The sequence below is a fragment of the Hemicordylus capensis genome, chromosome 3 (genome assembly GCF_027244095.1).
Source record: "Hemicordylus capensis ecotype Gifberg chromosome 3, rHemCap1.1.pri, whole genome shotgun sequence".
Classification (NCBI taxonomy): Eukaryota; Metazoa; Chordata; class Lepidosauria; order Squamata; family Cordylidae; genus Hemicordylus; species Hemicordylus capensis.
In genome coordinates, this window is record NC_069659.1 from 262,937,698 (window position 1) to 262,958,843 (window position 21,146).

The window sequence follows — 21,146 nt, forward strand, 5'->3', positions numbered from 1 at the left end:
GAATCTCTCTCCTTCTTCCCTTCCCAGTGGCTGCTAGTTCCCCGAAGAAAGGACAATGGTGGCACCCCGGCCTCCAGGGGATGGGGAGGTCCAGGAGAGAGGTCAGTGGGTGGTCCAACCTTTGCAGAGGCTGCTGCTACTGGGAGTGGGACATTTGGGTCCAGGGAAAAGGAGCATCCGCCCGACTTGGCCTGACAATGACACACACGTGCTCACACCCATGCTCCTCTCACGCTGGGCCTTGGACATTGTGGCAGGGGGTGATGGGACTTGTAGTCCAGCAACATCTGGGGACCCAGCTCTGAGAAGCCCTGCCGTGAATTAATGACTGAAGAACTGCTTTCTGCCCTGGAATCTGCTTCCATTGTTGTGAGAGTGGATAATCTCCACACTTCTTGCAGTATTGCTCGTACACACATAAATCTCTATTCTGCTCCCCCTTAATTGTCCTTTAGTTTCAAAAAAAGAAAGGGATCTCTAGCCTCTCCTAGGGGGTGGGGTGGGGGAAAAGGCGGGGAGAGCAATCCATGGGGAAATGGGGAGTGTGTGTGTGTGATGCATACATAAAAATGAATATTTCCTGGGTAGGCAGCACATTTTGTGCCCCAAGCAGAAGAGATCTCTGGATCCATTGTGGCAGGGGGTGATGGGGCTTGTAGTCCAGCAACGTCTGGGGACCCATTTTTATTTATTTTTATTTATTGTTGGATTTATATAACGCCTTTCATTAAAAACAGTCTCAAGGCGGTTTACAAAATTTAAAAACACATAATAAAAATGAGTTAAAAGTATTTAGCTAAAAATATATAAACAACCTGATATTAAAATATATAATATACAAATATAGAAAACGATACATGGATTAAAAAAAACACAGAAGCAGCAAAAAAACAATCATGTAGCCACATCTGAGAAGCCCCGCCATTCGTTAATTACCCAAGAACTGCTTTCTGCCCTAGAACCAGCTTCCAATCAGCCTAAGTTCCATGAGAGTGGATAGATCCTCCCCCCCCTCACTTATTGCTGTATTCTTTGCACACATGTAAATCTCTAATCTGCTTCCTCTTTGTTGTCTCTTAGTTTCAGAAATAGAAATGGATCTTTAGCCTTTCCTCATGGGGAAGGCGCTGCAGCTCCTGGATCTCTTGGGATGCTTTTTTTCTGGACATTTTTCTTGCTCAATGATGTCTCTTGCCAGGGGCGTAACTAGGTTGGAGTGGGCCCTGAGACAAGATTCTTAAATGGGCCCCCCCGCCGAGAAATGTTTTTAATAATAATAATAATAATAATAATAATAATAATAATAATAATAATAATAATTCGATTTCTATACCACCCTTCCAAAAATGGCTCAGGGCGGTTTACAAAGAGAAAAAGGTGCCTCTTTGCCCAGTAAGCAGGGGGCTTTTATTCTCACATTTCTGTCCTCATTCAAAACATACAAAAAACAGATGTACAAAATTGAGCAAATGAGAAGAGAAGAATTATATGGGAGTAAAACCTTTTTTTAAAGGAGTCAGGAAGCGCATCTTTGGAGGCTCAAATGGATACCTTTCAGGCACAACTATTTCCAAGTCAAATATTCCTTTTTCATATGGTGTATTTGCAAAACCAAGGATTTGAGCTTGAAGTTCATCTAAGCGACTACCAGTCTGCCAGCAAGTAATACCCGGTGGTAGCTCTGTGGACAGCAGATGCAGCTCCCTTTTCAATCGTGAAGCTCTCTGCATTGTGCTCCGTTTTCGAAGTAGAGCTCTAAGAGCGGAGCCGAATGTGCTCAGGGGCGTAGCAAGGTTGGAGTGGGCCCTGAGAAGAAATTTTAAAATGCCCCCCCCCCCAAGTCCAGGGCCTCCACACACCCCAGGCTTCCAAGGATTTAAGTCTGATATTTCAAAATAAGTATGCTGCCAAGAAATACATTTCACTGAATACACACACACACACTTCACAATATATAGTGATATACATTGAATACTATATATTTGTGCTACTTTTAATGCCTAGAAGACACTAGAAACACTAATTATTAAAATGGGCCCCTTGCTGCAGATTAGCAAAGGAGACTTCCAACCATGCAGGGTGAGCCTATGTCTGTTTTCTCAGAATTCTGAACAAATTCAGTAAAGTTTGATTCCAGGAGGTTTTTCACACGAGGCTTTTAAAGCCCTTTAACACACATCTCCTCTGGAATGGAGGTGCTGCATTCACATGTTGGCCAGATTGACCCTAAGGGGAAAAAATATAAAAGCACAACACATGCGTCACAGTTCTCACTCATGTCTCAGTTCTCACTCAGACCTGGGTTGCAAAACAACTTGAACATAAGTGTATTTATGAATGCATTAATTAATTAATTAATACATAAATGAATTTGTTCCAGGTTTTTGTAATTTCCTGCCAGGAAAAAAGCCACTTATAGGACTTTTTAGAGGGTTTTTTTAAGCCTGCAAATTTCCCAATCAGTTTTAAATTAAATATTCAGAGACTTCTCAGTCTCCCCACCCCCCATCAAAGCCCTATGGCAAGCAGATCCCTACCTGTAGGGGGTGGGGGGGGGTGTAACCACATAAAGGAATTCACATTCTACCTGGCAAAGGCTGAGCTGTCTGGCCTGGGAAGAGGGTCTGCTGCAGAGAGCTGTAGTGGCCACTCTGACTGCCAGCCTTCTTCCTGGGGCTTGCCAGCCTACTCGAATTCAGGCTTCACGGAGGCCTACACGGAGGCCTCCCTGGAAGCCCCGCCCACCCGCCGATCAGCTGAGAGGCGCCAGGGAGAAAAGCAGCTTGCCTGCTGCTTTGATTGCCGACCAGGACGACAAGCAGGAGAGAGAGAGGGCAAACAGGGCAAGTGGCTGAAGGGTCTTGGGGCTGGGCAGGGGGCAATGGGGAGTCATGTGAGGTGTCTCTGGGGGGCCCCTCAAGGCAGTGGGGCCCCGAGACGACTGCCTCCCCCTGCCTAATGGTAGTTACGCCCCTGTCTCTTTCCCCCCTCTCTCCCCCTCAGTTTTTGGAGATGGGACCATCAGAACAGGGGATTTGTGCACAGGGAAGGATTCCGTCATGGGATTCTGCCCAGACAGACCCTTCATTTTGGAACGGGATGGAGATGTTCAGGATCATCCATTTCTCCGTCCTTTCTCTGCTCATGTGGTCCAGAGCACCATGTGGGTGCAATTTGGAAGACAGGCACAGAAGAAAGGGCCTCAGATGAAGCGAAGGTCCATCAGGCTCAGCATTGTCTACACCAGGGATTCTCAACGTTGCCAGCGTGGTGTAGTGGTTAGAGTGCTGGACCAGGACTAGGGAGACCCGAGTTCAAATCCCCATTCAGCCATGAGACTTGCTGGGTGACTCTGGGCCGGTCACTTCTCTCTCAGCCTAACCTACTTCACAGGGTTGTTGTGAGGAGACACTGAAGTATGTAGTACACCGCTCTGAGCTCCTTGGAGGAAGAGCGGGGTATAAATGTAAAACAAAACAAACGTCGGGTCCCCAGATGTTATTGGACTTCAACTCCCATAACCCCCCAGCCCCAGCGGCCTTTGGTTGGGGATTATGGGAGTTGAAATCCAATAACATCTGGGGATAAAACATTGAGAATCCCTGGTCTACACCAGGCCTGCTGCATAACTGGAGTCTTCCAGGTGGTTTTGGACTACAACTCCCAGCATCTCTGGCCATATAAGCCAATAGTCAGGGATGATGGGAGTTGTAGGCCAACCTCTGTAGGTCTGGGTGAAAGCCAGAAGAGGCCAGAAGGACCCCTTGTAAACCAAACTGGATCCCCAAAGGAGAGGGATGGGTGAGAGGCCATGGAGACTTGGAGAGCAAGATTATAGCTGCCTCAAGGTTCTCCTACCGACCTATATTTGCAATGCTCCTACCCATGTCTTAGAGGCAATTGGATTCCAAGCTGCACAAACAGAAAGAGATGTTTCCCCTTCCAATGTCCATGCTGCAACCTTATATTAGAGGGGTCCTTTTAAAAAAAATTCTGAAATGGCATTATAGTCTATCTGGTCTTGAGAAGAAAACCTGTGTGTGCTTAAGCAGTCAGTTAGTGAAGAAACTTGTGTAGTGCACCAGTTTGCAAGCGAACATTCTGTGAGCTTAGCAAAGCTATCGATAAACAGCTTTGGAAATTAAAAGTTCCATTCCCTTATTAAAATCAGAAACAGGTTGAAATCATGCTCCCCCCGCCCCCTCCATTTTGTGTGTTCGCATAGGAGATCAGGGAATGTTCAGATTCCCTCTGTGATTCTCCGTGGTGCATTGGATGGAGGAAATGCTTAGTCTGCAATGGGTTTGGACTCGATACATTTAGCAGTTTTGCTAATTCAAAGCTGCATCTGACAGATTCCTGTATGTGCAAGTGAGGAACTGATGTAGTGTGAGAAGCAGGAAAGGGAGTATTTTATGAGCCTGCGGGACCTGAGTTCCAGTCCAGCTTTGCTTCCTTCGTCAGTCGTGTGGTAGATAATACCCATCATGCAATACCACCCAACGGACTTTTGTGTCCCTAGGACCTACCCATGCTGGACAATGGGGTGATTTGAGTTCCCCATAGGTGAATCGTGAGACTCCCCTCTGGATTTTGAATTCGTCAAACTGGCTAGCAATGGCCTGCCAGTTTGACAACTGATTCAAATTTTGGTGATTCGATTTGAGTTTGTATCCAATTGTGAAAATGGACTCGTGCACAAACTGTACTCTCTTGGCCCCGAATGCATCTCCCATGAGAGACTTTTCTGCAGCTGGGCTGGACCCAAATACCTTTTCACCCCACTGGCCCAAAGAATACTCAGAGCAGCCTATCTTTCTCTTCTTGAAAAACAAACACCGCGCTTTATGTTTTTACAATAAATTGGGTAAACATGTTGAAGGCCAGCGCGGCCTTACAATAGAAATTACAACAAAATAAGTACATTCAACAACAACAATTCATATTATGTTTCTACAAAGGCCTCTTCAAGTTGGCTGAGCCTGCTCCTCAGTTCCTGCAGCTGCCTGCTCAGCACCACAACATGCTGAAGGTGGGCACGGAAGATCATGAGACCTTCTTGTCCTGCAAGGAAAGGAAACCAATGGGACAATGGGGCTTGTTGCCACCCTACCAGGTGCGACGTTGACTTTCTGGACCTTTCCACTGTCCACACCCAGCACAGACTCCTCATTCTGACCTTGAACCCCCAACCCCAAATGCTCTGCCCCACCTTGTGCCTCTGGGCTTGACCCCCTCCTGGTGACACTGGCACCCCCAACCCTGCAACCCCCCGAAGCAGTTCTCTTGCTCTCTATATTGACTCCTGCCCTTCTCCCTCGCTGCCCCTTAGGCCTGGAGCTGCCACCCAGACGGAATTGGACCCTCCTGCCTCCTTTCTTTCCAGTCCTGACTCAAAATCCTTCCATTCTGTGGAGGAATAGATCCTTAATGCATCAGCAGGAGATGGGCACCGAACTCCGTCTCTTCCTTCCTCTCCCACCCTTCCTCTTCCTCCGCTCCTGCTCCCTCGCCGCACTGGAGACTGTGAGCCAGAGGTGGGAAAAGTTGACCTTCCATTTGTGAACTACAGCTCCCATCATCCCCTGCCACTGGGGATGATAGGAGTTGTAGTTCCACACCCTCTGGAGAGCCTGGTTGGCCCAGCTCTGCTGTCAGCACTTTGCTCCGGTACGAGGTTGCTGATGCTCTCGGGAGGACAGTTCTCAGCACCACCCTCTGCCCTCCTCGGTGGCTGCCTCTTCTGTTCTGGGCTGAGCTCAAAAGGGCTGATATTTGTCTGGTTGTTTCACATTCACCATTTGCTTTTGGTCAATGGAGTTCAGGGTGGGAGTCACCTTTTTTCAGATCCTCACAACAACCCTGAGAGTTCGGTCAGGCTGTGTGACGAGGGACTGCCCCTGTGTCTCCCCTCGAGGGTCATGGCCAAATGGGGATTCGAACCCAAACCCCCTGGAGCTGTAATCAGGCATCTCCTTCCCGTGCTTGCTCGCTGCCTCGGCTCCCCTTCTGAGCCTCTACAGCAGGGCTGGTCAAATTTGGCTCTCCTGCAGATGTTGGTCTACAGCTTCCATATAATCCCTGATGGTTGGCCACTTTTGCTGGGTATTATGGGATTTGTAGTCCAAAAACAGCTCTGGGGCCAACATCGAGCAGGCCTGCTCTAGAGTCTCTCCCTGTCGCCACTGTGTTTGGGCCCTCAGGGCTGCAGAATGGCCATTGGGACGGGACGGGAAGAGGCTCCCGGGTGCTGTGCGGAGGAGACTTACGGTCCTGCTTCTGCTTGTTCTGCAACGCCATCAGTTGCTCCAATTTCTCTTTCATGTTGTGGAGATCTTGAGGAGGTGAAGGGGAGAGGTGCAGGGAGAGGGAAGAGAGGAGGGGTGGGAGTGGCGGAGAGGCTGAGATACTCGCTGGAGTCAGAGGAGGAGCGCGTGAAGGTGGGGTGAGGAGGCTGGAGGGACGAGGCCTCTGCAGAATCGGTGCCTTGAGGGAGGTCTTCAAGAGAGGAGCAGAAGAAGACACTTGGCCCCAGAGTCTGGCTTGCTCCTCACCCCTGCAAGGATCTGCAGCTGGACCAGTGGAATTTTGTCAGCTGGGAGGCAGAGAGGAGGACCCAGGAATGCCTCCGGGTTCACCGGAAAGGTTCGGTTGCAGGCCGAGGGGCTAGGAGATGCCCTAATACTTACCATCTTCCAGATCCCTCCTGCTGGTGGAGGGACCTGGGCAGGCATCCGACGTGGTGGAACCAGTGTCTTCTGGGGGCTCCACCAGACTGGCATGAGAGAGGGCTGGAGGCAAAGTCTCTGTGGTGGGGAGAAGGGAGAGGGAGGGGGAGACTGGGGTGGTGTGGTAGGGAGAGGGGTCGGGAGGTGGGGGAAGGAGAAGAGGGAACGGGGCTGGTGTTCTCAGGAACACCTGCAAGAGAGGAAAGGAAGCAGAGCTCAGGAGACGGAGGAAGCCTCAGGGCCCGGATGTCTGCGGCCTCGGCTTTTTGCTTAGCTGGCCAGGCTGGGATGCAGAGATGGGTTCTTTCTTTGGGTGGGCCAGTTAAAGGCTTCCTCTGGACATGAGAAATGGCTAGGCTCTATCTGCCATGTCGGCATAATTTATTTCTGTACCCCATGGGCACCACTGGAGAGTGACTACTTCGCCCCACTATCTGCTTCTCAGGTATTGGGTCCATTATTTATTAGCTCTTCTGCTAAACTACCGGCAGTTCCGGCAGCTAGACATCTATGGAGGAGCTTAGGTCTTACGTCTGGCTTTGATCCTTTCTAGCATGCAAAGTTTACGTTATGGATGAATCCGGATTTGACGATTGGGCAGAAACCTTTCTATTCGGCCCATTGGGCAACTTCTAATATTATCACTGTAGATCAATTAATTACCCCAGAAGAGGTTTTTAAATCCTTTGATTCTTTGAGAAATGAATTTAATATCTCTTTGAATGCCAGTTGGCAATATATACAATTAAGACATCTTTTAACCTAGATATATGGGCAGGATGGACTTGCTGCCTGAGAAACTCCATCATTATTACTGGATTTGGAACATTTTCCAGAACAAGCTAAACCTACAGCTTCATTTTAGTTAAAACTGAAAGAGCAGGATAAAGTTGATACTGATTATTATGGAATCAGGCTCTTGAATATACCATGACGGTTGATCAATGGTTAACAGCATTAAAGATAACAAAACGAGCATATATAGAACTCCAATGGAGACTTGTTCAGCAAAACCTTTTATTTCACTCTTCCTGGACTCCGCAGAGGATGTTCCAGAAGGGCTGGGTTCAGAACGCAGTTTGCTGGAGATGTCATATTTATGAGGGGACATTGTCCCATATGGTTTGGTCATACCCAATAATAACATATTTTGGGGATGAAGTCCATAAAATTGTAAATAAGACATTGCAATTATCTTTTTTTTTTTTTTTAAGACAGTTATGTTCTCCTGGGATATATTCCCAGGATATGGAATTTAACACTCTATCAACAAGTATGGATACTTCGGGCTTGGGGAGTGGCCAAAAAGATCATGATTCAACATTGGGGAAGTAGATTTAGCCCAGAACATCAACTTTGGATTACCAAAATGTGTTCATTATCTACATTTGAACTGGGGTTTTTTTTTGCCGTCTAGGCAAAGAAGAAGAGTTTCATATGGTCAAGATTTAATGAATTGTATGTGCTTTAGAAGGTGATGACATATATATGCATTATTTGTCTGGTTTTTCTTTTTCTTCCCCCACTCCCCCCCCCTTTAAAAAACAAAACAAAAACTAGAATTGGGGCCTTGAGGGAGGTCTGCAAGAGAGGAGCAAAAGAAGACGACACTTGGCCGCACTGCCTGCCCTTGCTCCTCACCCCTGCAAGGAGCTGCAGCTGGACCAGTGGAGCTTAGTCAGCCCAAAGACAGAGACAGTGGTGGCTGGTGACTGCTGGGAATGGGTGGGTACCAGGCAGGTGGGCAGAGCCCAAGTAGGTGGTGCAGGGGTGCAGCAAAACAAAACACAACAACACTAACTCCTGTGGGCATATAGGAAGTAAAAGGTAAAGTTGTGCCATGGAGTCGGTGTCGACTCCTGGTGACCACAGAGCCCTGTGGTTTTCTTTGATAGAATACAGGAGGGGGTGACCATTGCCTCCTCCCACACAGTGTGAGATGATGGCTTTCAGCATCTTCCTGTATCACTGCTGCCTGATATAGGAGTCTGGGAAACATAGCAGTGGGGATTCGAACCAGCAACCTCTTGCTCCCTAGGCAAGTTACTTCCCCACTGCACCTAGGTGGCTATGTCATTCCAAGGAGCATACCTGTAAACAGGGGCATAACTATAATAGGGCAAAGGGAGACAGTTGTCTGGGGGCCCACTGCCTTGGGGGGCCCCCCCAGAGGCAGGTCACATGACGTACTCCCCCAGCCGCTCACCCGCCCGGGCTTCCTTCAGTTGTATCCATCCTCCGAAACTGATGTGAGTGTTAAGACCTGGAGCTACCAGAACAGCATCTCTTTCTCTAGTACCATTAAATGACGTGCATCATCCACAATTGACAAAACCTTTTAAAAAATCATTTAGGATGATTATTTTACTATGTTTTTTGTTACCACTATTCAGCCTCATTTAAGATTTCTTAACTTCATGAGCCTGGGGGCGGGGGGGGGCGAGGCATTTTTAAATCTTGTCTCTGGGCCCACTCCAACCTTGCTACGCCCCTGCCTGTAAAAGCCTCTGCACTCAAGGACACCCATTTGCAGACAGTTCTAAGAACATGCCATGAGTACATGTTTTGGCATACTTTGAAAATGTTTTGTTGGTTGTTTTTTAAAGCTTAAGAATTCTGTCTCACACACATACAAGTTGGGGCTTCTCTCCCATGTGCAACACACACACACACACACACATACACACAGACACGGTTCATGGGGGGGGGAGCAAACAACATGGTAGCTTGACCAAGGGGAACAAATCACACACACACATCAAAAACAGCAAAGGGTTTACTTTCAAATAGCAAATGTTTTACTTCCCTAAGTTTCCTTCTTGGTTGGAGGGAGAACAACAAGCCAACAGCCAGCTACCTGGGCTCCGCAGTTCCATACAAATTCCAAGCAGGGAGGAGCACAAGACTCCAGGAGAAGCAACCAATCGGACTGGGAGAAAAGGGAACCCTTTCTTGACTGTCTGCTCCTGCCGATCTCCAACCAAGGCCTGCCTGGGGAGCTTCAGGCTTCAGCGAGGCCTATGCCTAGGCCTCTCTGGAAGTCTGGCCCACCTGCCACTTTTCACTATTCCAGCAATGCCTAACAGAGAGTTTTAAAATATTTATCGACCATTTCCCTCTCTCCTTTTACTTGTAACCCTGAATGCCTAGAAAACCATCTGTCTGGCTCTGCAGCTTTGGTGTCTTCAAAAATGCTAAAAACAAACCAACAAAAAAACCACCCAAACCCTCCACAAATTGAGTCAAGTTGTTATTTCCACATAGTACTAGCATGAGTGGCTTGTAATTATTTCTCACATTTGCAGCTGGCTCTTTCCAGGGGCGGGAGGGGCCATGCCTAATCCACTGCCCCGCACGAAGAAATTGGTGGGTGCAGGGCTGTGTGTATGTGTGGCTTGGCAGGGCCCCAGAGTGCGTAACTAGGGAGTCGGGTGTCAAAATCTTCTAAGCTACCCCTCCTGTTTTAGAAATAAAACTGTCCAAAGGATGATAGGAAATCTCTGCAGACTGCAACTATGGGAAGATTAGAGCCCCACTTTGTGAAATGGTGGTTTTAAAATCATGGCAGACCTGGCAGGAAATTAGTTGTAGGCCAACCTCCGCAGATCTGGGTGAGGTCTGGGCGAGGTCTGGCCAACCTCCACAGATCTTAAGCCGGAAGAGGCCAGAAGGACCCCTTAAAAACCAAACTTGATCCCCAGGGGAGATGGATGGGTGAGAGGCCATGGAGAGCAGGATTATAGCTGCTTCAAGGTTCTCTTACCGACCTATATTTGCAATGCTCCTACCCATGTCTTAGAGGCAATTGGATTCCAAGCTTTACAGAAAGAAAGAGATGTTTCCCCTTCCAATGCAACCTTAGATTAGAGGGGTCTTTCTTTAAATTTTTCTGAAATTGCATTATTATTGTCTGTTTGGTCCTGAGAAGAAAACCTGTGTGTGCTTAAGGCTGTCACAGTTAGTGAAGAAACTTGTGTAGTGCACCAGTTTGCAAGCGAACGTTCTGTGAGCTTAGCAAAGCTATCGATAAACAGCTTTGGAAATTAAAGGTCCCATTCCCTTGTTAAAATCAAAAATAGGTTGAAATCATGCTCCCCCCGCCCCCGCCATTTTGTGTGTTCGCATAGGAGATCAGGGAATGTTCAGATTCCCTCTGTGATTCTCCGTGGTGCATTGGATGGAGGAAATGCTTAGTCTGCAATGGGTTTGGACTCACTTGATACATTTAGCAGTTTTGCTAATTCAAAGCTGCATCTGACAGATTCCTGTATGTGCAAGTGAGGAACTGATGTTGTGTAGGAAGCAGGAAAGGGAGTATTTTATGAGCCTGCGGGACCTGAGTTCCAGTCCTGCTTTGCTTCCTTCGTCAGTCGTGTGGTAGATAATACCCATCATGCAATAACACCCAACGGACTTTGGTGTCCCTTGGACCTACCCATGCTGGACAATGGGGTGATTTGAGTTCCCCATAGGTGAATCCTGAGACCCCCCACTGGATTTTGGATTCGTCAAACTGGCTAGCAATGGCCGGCCTGTTTGACAATTGTTTCCTATTTTCGTGATTTGATTTGAGGTTGAACCAATATGCAAAGATTGTTCCCTATGGGCTTTTTAATGAGTGAGGGTTTTTGCGGTTTCTCGATTCGCCAAACTGGTTAGCAGTGGCCGGCCAGATTGACTATTGATTTGAATTTTGGTGATTTGGTTTGAGGTTGTATCCAATTGTGAAAATGGACTCGTGCACAAACTGTACTCTCTTGGCCCCAAATTCATCTCCCATGAGAGACTTTTCTGCAGCTGGGCTGGACCCAAAGACCTTTTCACCCCACTGTGCCCAAAGAATACTCAGAGCAGCAGATCTTTCTCTTCTTGAAAGAGCACTTTATGTTTTGACACTACAAATACAAATACAGCACTTTATGTTTTGACACTAAATTTGCAAAACAAATTGCAACAAAATAAATAAATTCAAAAACAACAACAACAAATCATACTATTTTTCTGCAAAGGCGTCTTCAAGTTGGCTGAGCCTGCTTCTGAGTTCCTGGAGCTGCTTGCTCATCACCACAACATGTTGAATGTGGGCACGGAAAATCATGAGACCTTCTTGTCCTGCAAGGAAAGGAAACCAATGGGACAAAGGGGCTTGTTGCCACCCTACCAGGTGCGACGTTGACTTTCTGGACCCTTGCACTCTCCACTCCCAGCACAGACTCCTCATTCTGACCTTGAACCCCCAGGCCAAAATGCTCTGCCCCACCCTGTGCCTCTGGGCTTGACCCCCTCCTGGTGACACTGGCACCCCCAACCCTGCAACCCCCCGAAGCAGGTCTCTTGCTCTCTATATTGACTCCTGCCCTTCTCCCTCGCTGCCCCTTAGGCCTGGAGCTGCCACCCAGACGTAATTGGACCCGTCCCCCTCCTTTCCTTCCAGTCCTGGCTCAAAATCCTTCCATTCTGTGGAGGAATAGATGATCCTTAATGCCTCAACAGGAGATGGGCACCGAACTCCAGTTCTTCCTTCCTCTCCCACCCTTCCTCTCCCTCCGCTCCTGCTCCCTCGCCGCACTGGAGACTGTGAGCCAGAGGTGGGAAAAGTTGACCTTCCATTTGTGAACTACAGCTCCCTTCATCCCCTGCCACCGGGGATGATAGGAGTTGTAGTTCCACACCCTCTGGAGAGCCTGGTTGGCCCAGCTCTGCTGTCAGCACTTTGCTCCGGTACGAGGTTGCTGATGCTCTCGGGAGGACAGTTCTCAGCACCACCCTCTGCCCTCCTCGGTGGCTGCCTCTTCTGTTCTGGGCTGAGCTCAAAAGGGCTGATATTTGTCTGGTTGTTTCACATTCACCATTTGCTTTTAGTCAATGGAGTTCAGGGTGGGAGTCACCTTTTTTCAGATCCTCACAACAACCCTGAGAGTTCGGTCAGGCTGTGTGACGAGGGACTGACCCAGGGTCTCCCCTCGAGGGTCATGGCCAAATGGGGATTCGAACCCAAACCCCCTGGAGCTGTAATCAGGCATCTCCTTCCCATGCTTGCTCGCTGCCTCGGCTCCCCTTCTGAGCCTGTACAGCAGGGCTGGTCAAATTTGGCTCTCCTGCAGATGTTGGCCTTCAGCTCCCATAATCCCTGACCACTGTAGCTGGGGATTATGGGAGTTGTAGTCCAAAAACAGCTGGGGGGCCAATGCTGAGCAGGCCTTCTCTAGAGCCTTCCCTGTCGTAGCTGTGTTTGGGCCCTCAGAGCTGCAAAATGGCTATTGGGACGGAACGGCAATAAGCCCCCGGGTGCTGCGCGGAGGAGACTTACGGTCTTCCATCTGCTTGTTCTGCAACAACTTCAGGTTCTCCAATTTCTCTTCCATTTTGAAGAGATGTTGAGGAGGGGAAGGGGAGGGATTCAGGGAGAGGCAGGAGGGGGAGAGGGAGGGGGTGGTGGAGAGACGGAGATACTTGGTGGAGGCAGAGGAGGAGGACCACGTGAAAATGGGGCAAGGAGGCTGGAGGGACGAGGCCTCTGCCGAATTGGGGCCTTGAGGGAGGTCTGCAAGAGAGGAGCAGCAGAAGAAGATGGTTGGCCCCAGAGCCTGGCTTGCTCCTCAGCCCTGCAAGGAGCTGCAGCTGGACCAGTGGAGCTTATCATCATCATCATTATTATTACATTTATATCCCGCTCCTCCTCCAAGGGGCCCAGAGCGGTGTACTACAGTCTTGAGTTTCTCTTTCACAACAACCCTGTGAAGTAGGTTAGGCTGAGAGAGAAGTGACTGGCCCAGGGTCACCCAGCTAGTTTTCATGGCTGAATGGAGATTTGAACTCAGGTCTCCCCGGTTCTAGTCCAGCACTCTAAGCACTACACCACGCTGGCTCTCTTAGTCAGCCGCTTCTCCGGCAGGGTTCTCCGGCAGGGTTCGGGGGCAGGCCGAGGGGCTAGGAGATGCCCTAATACTTACCCTCTTGCAGAGCCCTCCTGCTGGTGGAGGGACCTGGGCAGGCATCCAGTGTGGAGGAACTGGTGTCCTCTGTGGGCTCCAGCAGACTGGGATGAGAGAGGGCTGGGGGCGCAGTCTCTGCGGTAGGGAGAAGGGGGAGGGAGGGGGAGACTGGGTTGGGGAGTAAGGAGGAGCTGGGGTGGGGCAGTAGGGAGAGGGGTGGGGAGGTGGGAGAAGGAGCAGAGGGAATGGGGCTGGGGTTTTCAGGAACACCTGCAAGAGAGGGAAGGAAGCAGAGCTCCTGAGACGGAGGAAGCCTCAGGGCCCGGATGTCCGCGGCCTCCGCTTTCTGCTTAGCTGGCCAGGCCTGGATGCAGAGATGAGTTCTTTCTTTGGGTGGGCCAGTTGAGGGCTTCCTCTGGCAATGGGATAATTGCTCAGCTCTCTCAGCCATGCCTACATAATGCAGCTGCCATCTCGCTTCCGAGGCTTTGCCTCCCTTTGCCCGGCTCTGACTGGCAGCCGCTCTCAGGCAGAGGCCTTTCCTAGCTAGTTGACACCCTTGGACAGAAGCTAACGATGGAGGTTCAAGCAGGGGGACCCTCTGCATGGAAAGCGGTGGCTGTGCCACTGACGATGGGCCCTCCCCTACGTATGGGAGAAGAGCCTTCTCCTCTCAGTAGAGTGGGAGCCTGGAGGCCAGGACAGGAAAGTGAGGCTATGAACTGGAGGCCGTGGCTGTCCTTCCTCAATCGGGGGCTGGCAGGTCTCCCAACCCCCCACCCCGGGTAGGCTGTGGGCTCTGTCAGGCGCCTAGGAGGCCAGTGGCCTGTCCTCCGGCCACTCATCCATCAGATGACCTTCTTTCCATCTGGCTCCTTTGCCCAGAGAAAGAGATCCCCAAGGAGAGCTGCCATGGAGATCTGGCGAAGCCCTGAGAAGGAGCCTGCACCACACTGGTCATCCACTCACCAGTCTGATCCCGGTCCGGATCTTCAGGGAGTCTGTAGAGAAAAGCAGAGACGTATTCTCAGTCAGCAATCCCAGGACCTGGGGGGTTGCCCTGTCATCCCAGGGGGGCACAGTTCCCCCTCTCGTTCTGGCTCAGATGCATCCGACCGACAGTCCTTCTAGGTGGCCCTGCTCGTTTTGGATGCATCCAGAGTTGGAAATTTGCTGGGGTTAGGAACAGACAGCATCTGCGGTACTGTTTGGCCCTGAGGACTGACCCGTCCCTCTCCAGAAGAGTTTTCCAAATCAGGTTTTGTTTGGGGTGTTTGTGTTTGTTTTAGCAAAATAAGACAAGAAGCCAGTTTTGCTGGGATCAAATTCAAATTTGCTAGCATCATATCCATTGGCCTGTGTTTGGCCTCCTGAAGGCAGCCGGGCTCACCCAGTTGGGGACATGGGTGCCACACCTCCTGGGTTGGAGTCCTGCCGGAACCCCACCCACGCTTGAGGGGGACCCCCTCCTGAGTCAGAAACATCCAGAATGGAAAGAAGGACCACTTACTTGACAGCTTCTTCCTGTTGGGACCTGGAAGAAGAAGGAAGAAGCAGGCTTAGGCACGATTCTTGTCAAGAGGATGGGTGGGCTTCATGGGCAGCTGGAGATGTCAGCTTCAAAGGGAGGGCAAAGGGTTTCCCCACAACCACCCCCTGTGTGGGCCCTTAGTGGCCTCCCATAGTTCCTGGGCACTCCTCGTGGTTCATGAGTCTAGGGCCTGCAAGCCAAGGAAGTACTGTGGAAACCACCCCACGAGGCGACCCTTGAGGGTTCCTGCATTTAAAGGAGAAACTGCTTGGGGTCAAAGCTGGAGGTGAAATGAAGAACAGAAGAACAGCCCTGCTGGATCAGGCCCAAGGAGGCCCATCTAGTCCAGCATCCTGTTTCACACAGTGGCCCACCTGATGCCTCTGGGAAGCCCACAGTCAGGGGGTGAGAGCTTGTCCTCTCTCCTGCTGTTGCTCCCCTGCAACTGGGATTGAGAGGCATCCAACCCAGAGAAGGTAAAAGCAAGGAAAGACAGCTTTCAAAACCAGTCCCAGGCAGCCCTTGGGTTTGGTCCCACCCCCGCCCCACCGCCATGCCAGACTGTACCTGAGACGGGCCCAGCAGCCACCCATTTTGGCAAAGAAAACCAGACAACAAGACCAACTAACTGCCGCTGGATGCCCAGGATGGCCAATGAGCCTCCTCCGTCGGAATCCCTGCAGAATTCCGGGACTGCGGTGAGGTCACCAGATCCGTTACTGCCCACACTGGCTTGTTTAGGTTTGAAATCCCGACTGTGTCTTAGGATGCAGCTCCCAGTCCCCAAGCACCAGGGCAGGGTCAGCCCTTTCTGCCCTCCCTGCTCCCCACATAGCTTTCCCTCTCATCACACAATCAAGTGCCTAGCTTTAAAAGGACTCTGCAGAAAGGAAGCCCTCCTTCACGTCTGGAGGTCATTCACACCACCCAAAAGTGGGTCAGACAACTGTCTTACCTAAGTTTGGGAGCTGGGTGTGCTCGCCCTTTTCGGTGATGTGGGAGGAAAGAGCCAGGGAGGAGGAGGGAGAAGTGATGGTGTCCAAATCTGGGTATGAAAGCTGGTTAGGATGGAGCTGTCCTAGTCCTACCCAGTGTTTCCTCCTACCTGGATTCCACACCATCACTCCTTCCTCCTGCTACCTAGTTGGAAGAGGCTTCCCCAACAGGGCCAAACCAGCCCCCCAAATGGGCTCCCCCACACCCCATCCAGGCCTCCAGCTGCTGCTTTGGTTCCTGGTGGGAAAGGAGAGGCCGGGAGAAGAAGGTTTGGTCTGCAGTGACCTCTGCTAGCAGCCAGAGCAGTAATGCTTCCCCTTTCCAAGTAGGTTTTCTGTTTGCAATGGTTGGGTTGGGTTTTCGCAGCCAAATTTCAAGGATTTCGCTAGCCCAAATATCTTGAGTTCTCTTTTCTTTCATTTTGTTCTTCAGTGTTGGTGTTGTGTGTGTTTCTCTTCTTAACGGTTTCTATTAACGAGATCAAAGTCTCCTGACAGGAGGCTGAAAAGACACTGAATGGAGGCCTAAGTCCAGGGCTTCCTTTGAACAAGGGGTTCTGTTTACACAGAGAACTAATACATAAATAAGATGGATCCCTGTCCCCGAAGGGCTCACAATCAAAAAAGAAACTTCGGATAGACACCAGCAACAGTCACTGGAGGGATGCTGTGCTGGGGCGGAGAGGGCCAGTTGCTCTCCCCCTGCTAAATGAAGAGAATCACCACATTAAAAGGTGCCTCTTTGGGGGGTTGTGTGGGGGGAGGAAGTTCCCCCATTTACCTTAAAGCACCCCCTAGCAGGCAGCGGATGCTGCTTTAAGGTAAACGGGGGGGGACCTGCTCCCCCAACACAACCCTTCCTCCTGCAGCCTTCGCTGGCACTGCCCCCCCCATCCCACCACCCAGGAAACTCCAGGGCAAAGCCTGGTCTCCATTCTGGGGGGAGATCTTCTATTGAGGGGGTGGGGACTGGTAGGATCAAGGGGGGCCCAAGTTGGAGGTTCTGCCTGCTGGCAAACTCCTCTGAGCCCAGCAAGCAGACAAGGAAGGAGCAGGGACAGAGGGGGAGGGGGGAGGGGGGTTGTGGCTGGGGGGGAGCAATCCATGTGAAGGGGTGGTGGTGCATACAGCAAAATGCAGAGTTCCTGGGCAGCAGGGCCTTTTCTGGCCCAAGCAGGGACAGATCTCTGGCTCCTCCTATCTGCTTCTGAGGACAGGGAGAGAAGCTGGAGGAAGGGAAGGAATCTCTCTCCTTCTTCCCTTCCCAGTGGCTGCTAGTTCCCCGAAGAAAGGACAATGGCGGCACCCCGGCCTCCAGGGGATGGAGAGGTCTAGGAGGGAGGTCAGTGGGTGGTCCAACCTTTGCAGAGGCTGCTGCTACTGGGAGTGGGACATTTGGGTCCAGGGAAAAGGAGCATCCGCCCGACTTGGCCTGACAATGACACACACGTGCTCACACCCATGCTCCTCTCACGCTGGGCCTTGGACATTGTGGCAGGGGGTGATGGGACTTGTAGTCCAGCAACATCTGGGGACCCAGCTCTGAGAAGCCCTGCCGTGAATTAATGACTGAAGAACTGCTTTCTGCCCTGGAATCTGCTTCCATTGTTGTGAGAGTGGATACTCTCCACACTTCTTGCAGTATTGCTCGTACACACATAAATCTCTATTCTGCTCCCCCTTAATTGTCCTTTAGTTTCAAAAAAAGAAAGGGATCTCTAGCCTCTCCTAAGGGGTGGGGTGGGGGAAAAGGCAGGGAGAGCAATCCATGGGGAAATGGGGAGTGTGTGTGTGATGCATACATAAAAATGAATATTTCCTGGATAGGCAGCACATTTTGTGCCCCAAGGAGAAGAGATCTCTGGATCCATTGTGGCAGGGGGTGATGGGGCTTGTAGTCCAGCAACGTCTGGGGACCCATTTTTATTTATTTTTATTTATTGTTGGATTTATATAACACCTTTCATTAAAAACAGTCTCAAGGCGGTTTACAAAATTTAAAAACACATAATAAAAATGAGTTAAAAGTATTTAGCTAAAAATATATAAACAACCTGATATTAAAATATATAATATACAAATATAGAAAACGATACATGGATTAAAAAAAACACAGAAGCAGCAAAAAAACAATCATGTAGCCACATCTGAGAAGCCCCGCCATTCGTTAATTACCCAAGAACTGCTTTCTGCCCTAGAACCAGCTTCCAATCAGCCTAAGTTCCATGAGAGTGGATAGATCCTCCCCCCCCTCACTTATTGCTGTATTCTTTGCACACATGTAAATCTCTAATCTGCTTCCTCTTTGTTGTCTCAGAAATAGAAATGGATCTTTAGCCTTTCCTCATGGGGAAGGCGCTGCAGCTCCTGGATCTCTTGGGATGCTTTTTTTCTGGACATTTTTCTTGCTCAATGATGTCTCTTTCCAGGGGCGTAACTAGGTTGGAGTGGGCCCTGAGACAAGATTCTTAAATGGGCCCCCCCGCCGAGAAATTTTTTAATAATAATAATAATAATAATAATAATAATAATAATAATAATAATTTGATTTCTATACCACCCTTCCAAAAATGGCTCAGGGCGGTTTACAAAGAGAAAAAGGTGCCTCTTTGCTCAGTAAGCAGGGGGCTTTTATTCTCACATTTCTGTCCTCATTCAAAACATACAAAAAACAGATGTACAAAATTGAGCAAATGAGAAGAGAAGAATTATATGGGAGTAAAACCTTTTTTTAAAGGAGTCAGGAAGCGCATCTTTGGAGGCTCAAATGGATACCTTACAGGCACAACTATTTCCAAGTCAAAAATTCCCTTTTCATATGGTGTATTTGCAAAACCAAGGATTTGAGCTTGAAGTTCATCTAAGCGACTTCCAGTCTGCCAGCAAGTAATACCCGGTGGTGGCTCTGTGGACAGCAGATGCAGCTCCCTTTTCAATCATGAAGCTCTCTGCATTGTGCTCCGTTTTCGAAGTAGAGCTCTAAGAGCGGAGCCGAATGTGCTCAGGGGCGTAGCAAGGTTGGAGTGGGCCCTGAGAAGAGATTTTAAAATGCCCCCCCCCCAAGTCCAGGGCCTCCACACACCCCAGGCTTCCAAGGATTTAAGTCTGATATTTCAAAATAAGTATACTGCCAAGAAATACATTTCACTGAATACACACACACACACTTCACAATATATAGTGATATACATTGAATACTATATATTTGTGCTACTTTTAATGCCTAGAACACACTAGAAACACTAATTATTAAAATGGGCCCCTTGCTGCAGATTAGCAAAGGAGACTTCCAACCATGCAGGGTGAGCCTATGTCTGTTTTCTCAGAATTCTGAACCAATTCAGTAAAGTTTGATTCCAGGAGGTTTTTCACACGAGGCTTTTAAAGCCCTTTAACACACATCTCCTCTGGAATGGAGGTGCTGCATTCACATGTTGGCCAGATTGACCCTAAGGGGAAAAAATATAAAAGCACAACACATGCGTCACAGTTCTCACTCATGTCTCAGTTCTCACTCAGACCTGGGTTGCAAAACAACTTGAACATAAGTGTATTTATGAATGCATTAATTAATTAATTAATACATAAATAAATTTGTTCCAGGTTTTTGTAATTTCCTGCCATGAAACAAGCCACTTATAGGGCTTTTTAGAGGGTTTTTTTAAGCCTGCAAATTTCCCAATCAGTTTTAAATTAAATATTCAGAGACTTCTCAGTCTCCCCACCCCCCATCAAAGCCCTATGGCAAGCAGATCCCTACCTGTAGGGGGTGGGGGGGTGTAACCACATAAAGGAATTCACATTCTACCTGGCAAAGGCTGAGCTGTCTGGCCTGGGAAGAGGGTCTGCTGCAGAGAGCTGTAGTGGCCACTCTGACTGCCAGCCTTCTTCCTGGGGCTTGCCAGCCTACTCGAATTCAGGCTTCACGGAGGCCTACACGGAGGCCTCCCTGGAAGCCCCGCCCACCCGCCGATCAGCTGAGAGGCGCCAGGGAGAAAAGCAGCTTGCCTGCTGCTTTGATTTCCGACCAGGACAACAAGCAGGAGAGAGGGCAAACAGGGCAAGTGGCTGAAGGGTCTTGGGGCTGGGCAGGGGGCAATGGGGAGTCATGTGAGGTGTCTCTGGGGGGCCCCTCAAGGCAGTGGGGCCCCGAGACGACTGCCTCCCCCTGCCTAATGGTAGTTACGCCCCTGTCTCTTTCCCCCCTCTCTCCCCCTCAGTTTTTGGAGATGGGACCATCAGAACAGGGGATTTGTGCACAGGGAAGGATTCCGTCATGGGATTCTGCCCAGACAGACCCTTCATTTTGGAACGGGATGGAGATGTTCAGGATCATCCATTTCTCCGTCCTTTCTCTGCTCATGTGGTCCAGAGCACCATGTGGGTGCAATTTGGAAGACAGGCACAGAAGAAAGGGCCTCAGATGAAGCGAAGGTCCATCAGGCTCAGCATTGTCTACACCAGGGATTCTCAACGTTGCCAGCGTGGTGTAGTGGTTAGAGTGCTGGACCAGGACTAGGGAGACCCGAGTTCAAATCCCCATTCAGCCATGAGACTTGCTGGGTGACTCTGGGCCGGTCACTTCTCTCTCAGCCTAACCTACTTCACAGGGTTGTTGTGAGGAGACACTGAAGTATGTAGTACACCGCTCTGAGCTCCTTGGAGAAAGAGTGGGATATAAATGTAAAACAAAACAAACGTCGGGTCCCCAGATGTTATTGGACTTCAACTCCCATAACCCCCCAGCCCCAGCGGCCTTTGGTTGGGGATTATGGGAGTTGAAATCCGATAACATCTGGGGACAAAACATTGAGAATCCCTGGTCTACACCAGGCCTGCTGCATAACTGGAGTCTTCCAGGTGGTTTTGGACTACAACTCCCAGCATCTCTGGCCATATAAGCCAATAGTCAGGGATGATGGGAGTTGTAGGCCAACCTCTGTAGGTCTGGGTGAAA

General features: G+C 49.7%; 1 protein-coding gene across 1 annotated transcript in view; it reads right to left on the reverse strand.

Annotated features, from left to right (window-relative positions):
• LOC128350585 (histone-lysine N-methyltransferase 2D-like) overlaps positions 1–21,146 on the reverse strand; it is a 41,622-nt gene that overhangs the window by 7,412 nt on the left and 13,064 nt on the right. The window contains exons 9-13 of the mRNA XM_053308982.1: positions 15,174–15,197; positions 14,633–14,664; positions 13,682–13,798; positions 6,690–6,918; positions 6,270–6,335 (exon numbers count right to left, since the gene is read on the reverse strand). Coding sequence (XP_053164957.1) covers positions 6,270–6,335; positions 6,690–6,918; positions 13,682–13,798; positions 14,633–14,664; positions 15,174–15,197 — 468 coding nt within the window. The remainder of the gene's footprint in view (positions 1–6,269; positions 6,336–6,689; positions 6,919–13,681; positions 13,799–14,632; positions 14,665–15,173; positions 15,198–21,146) is intronic.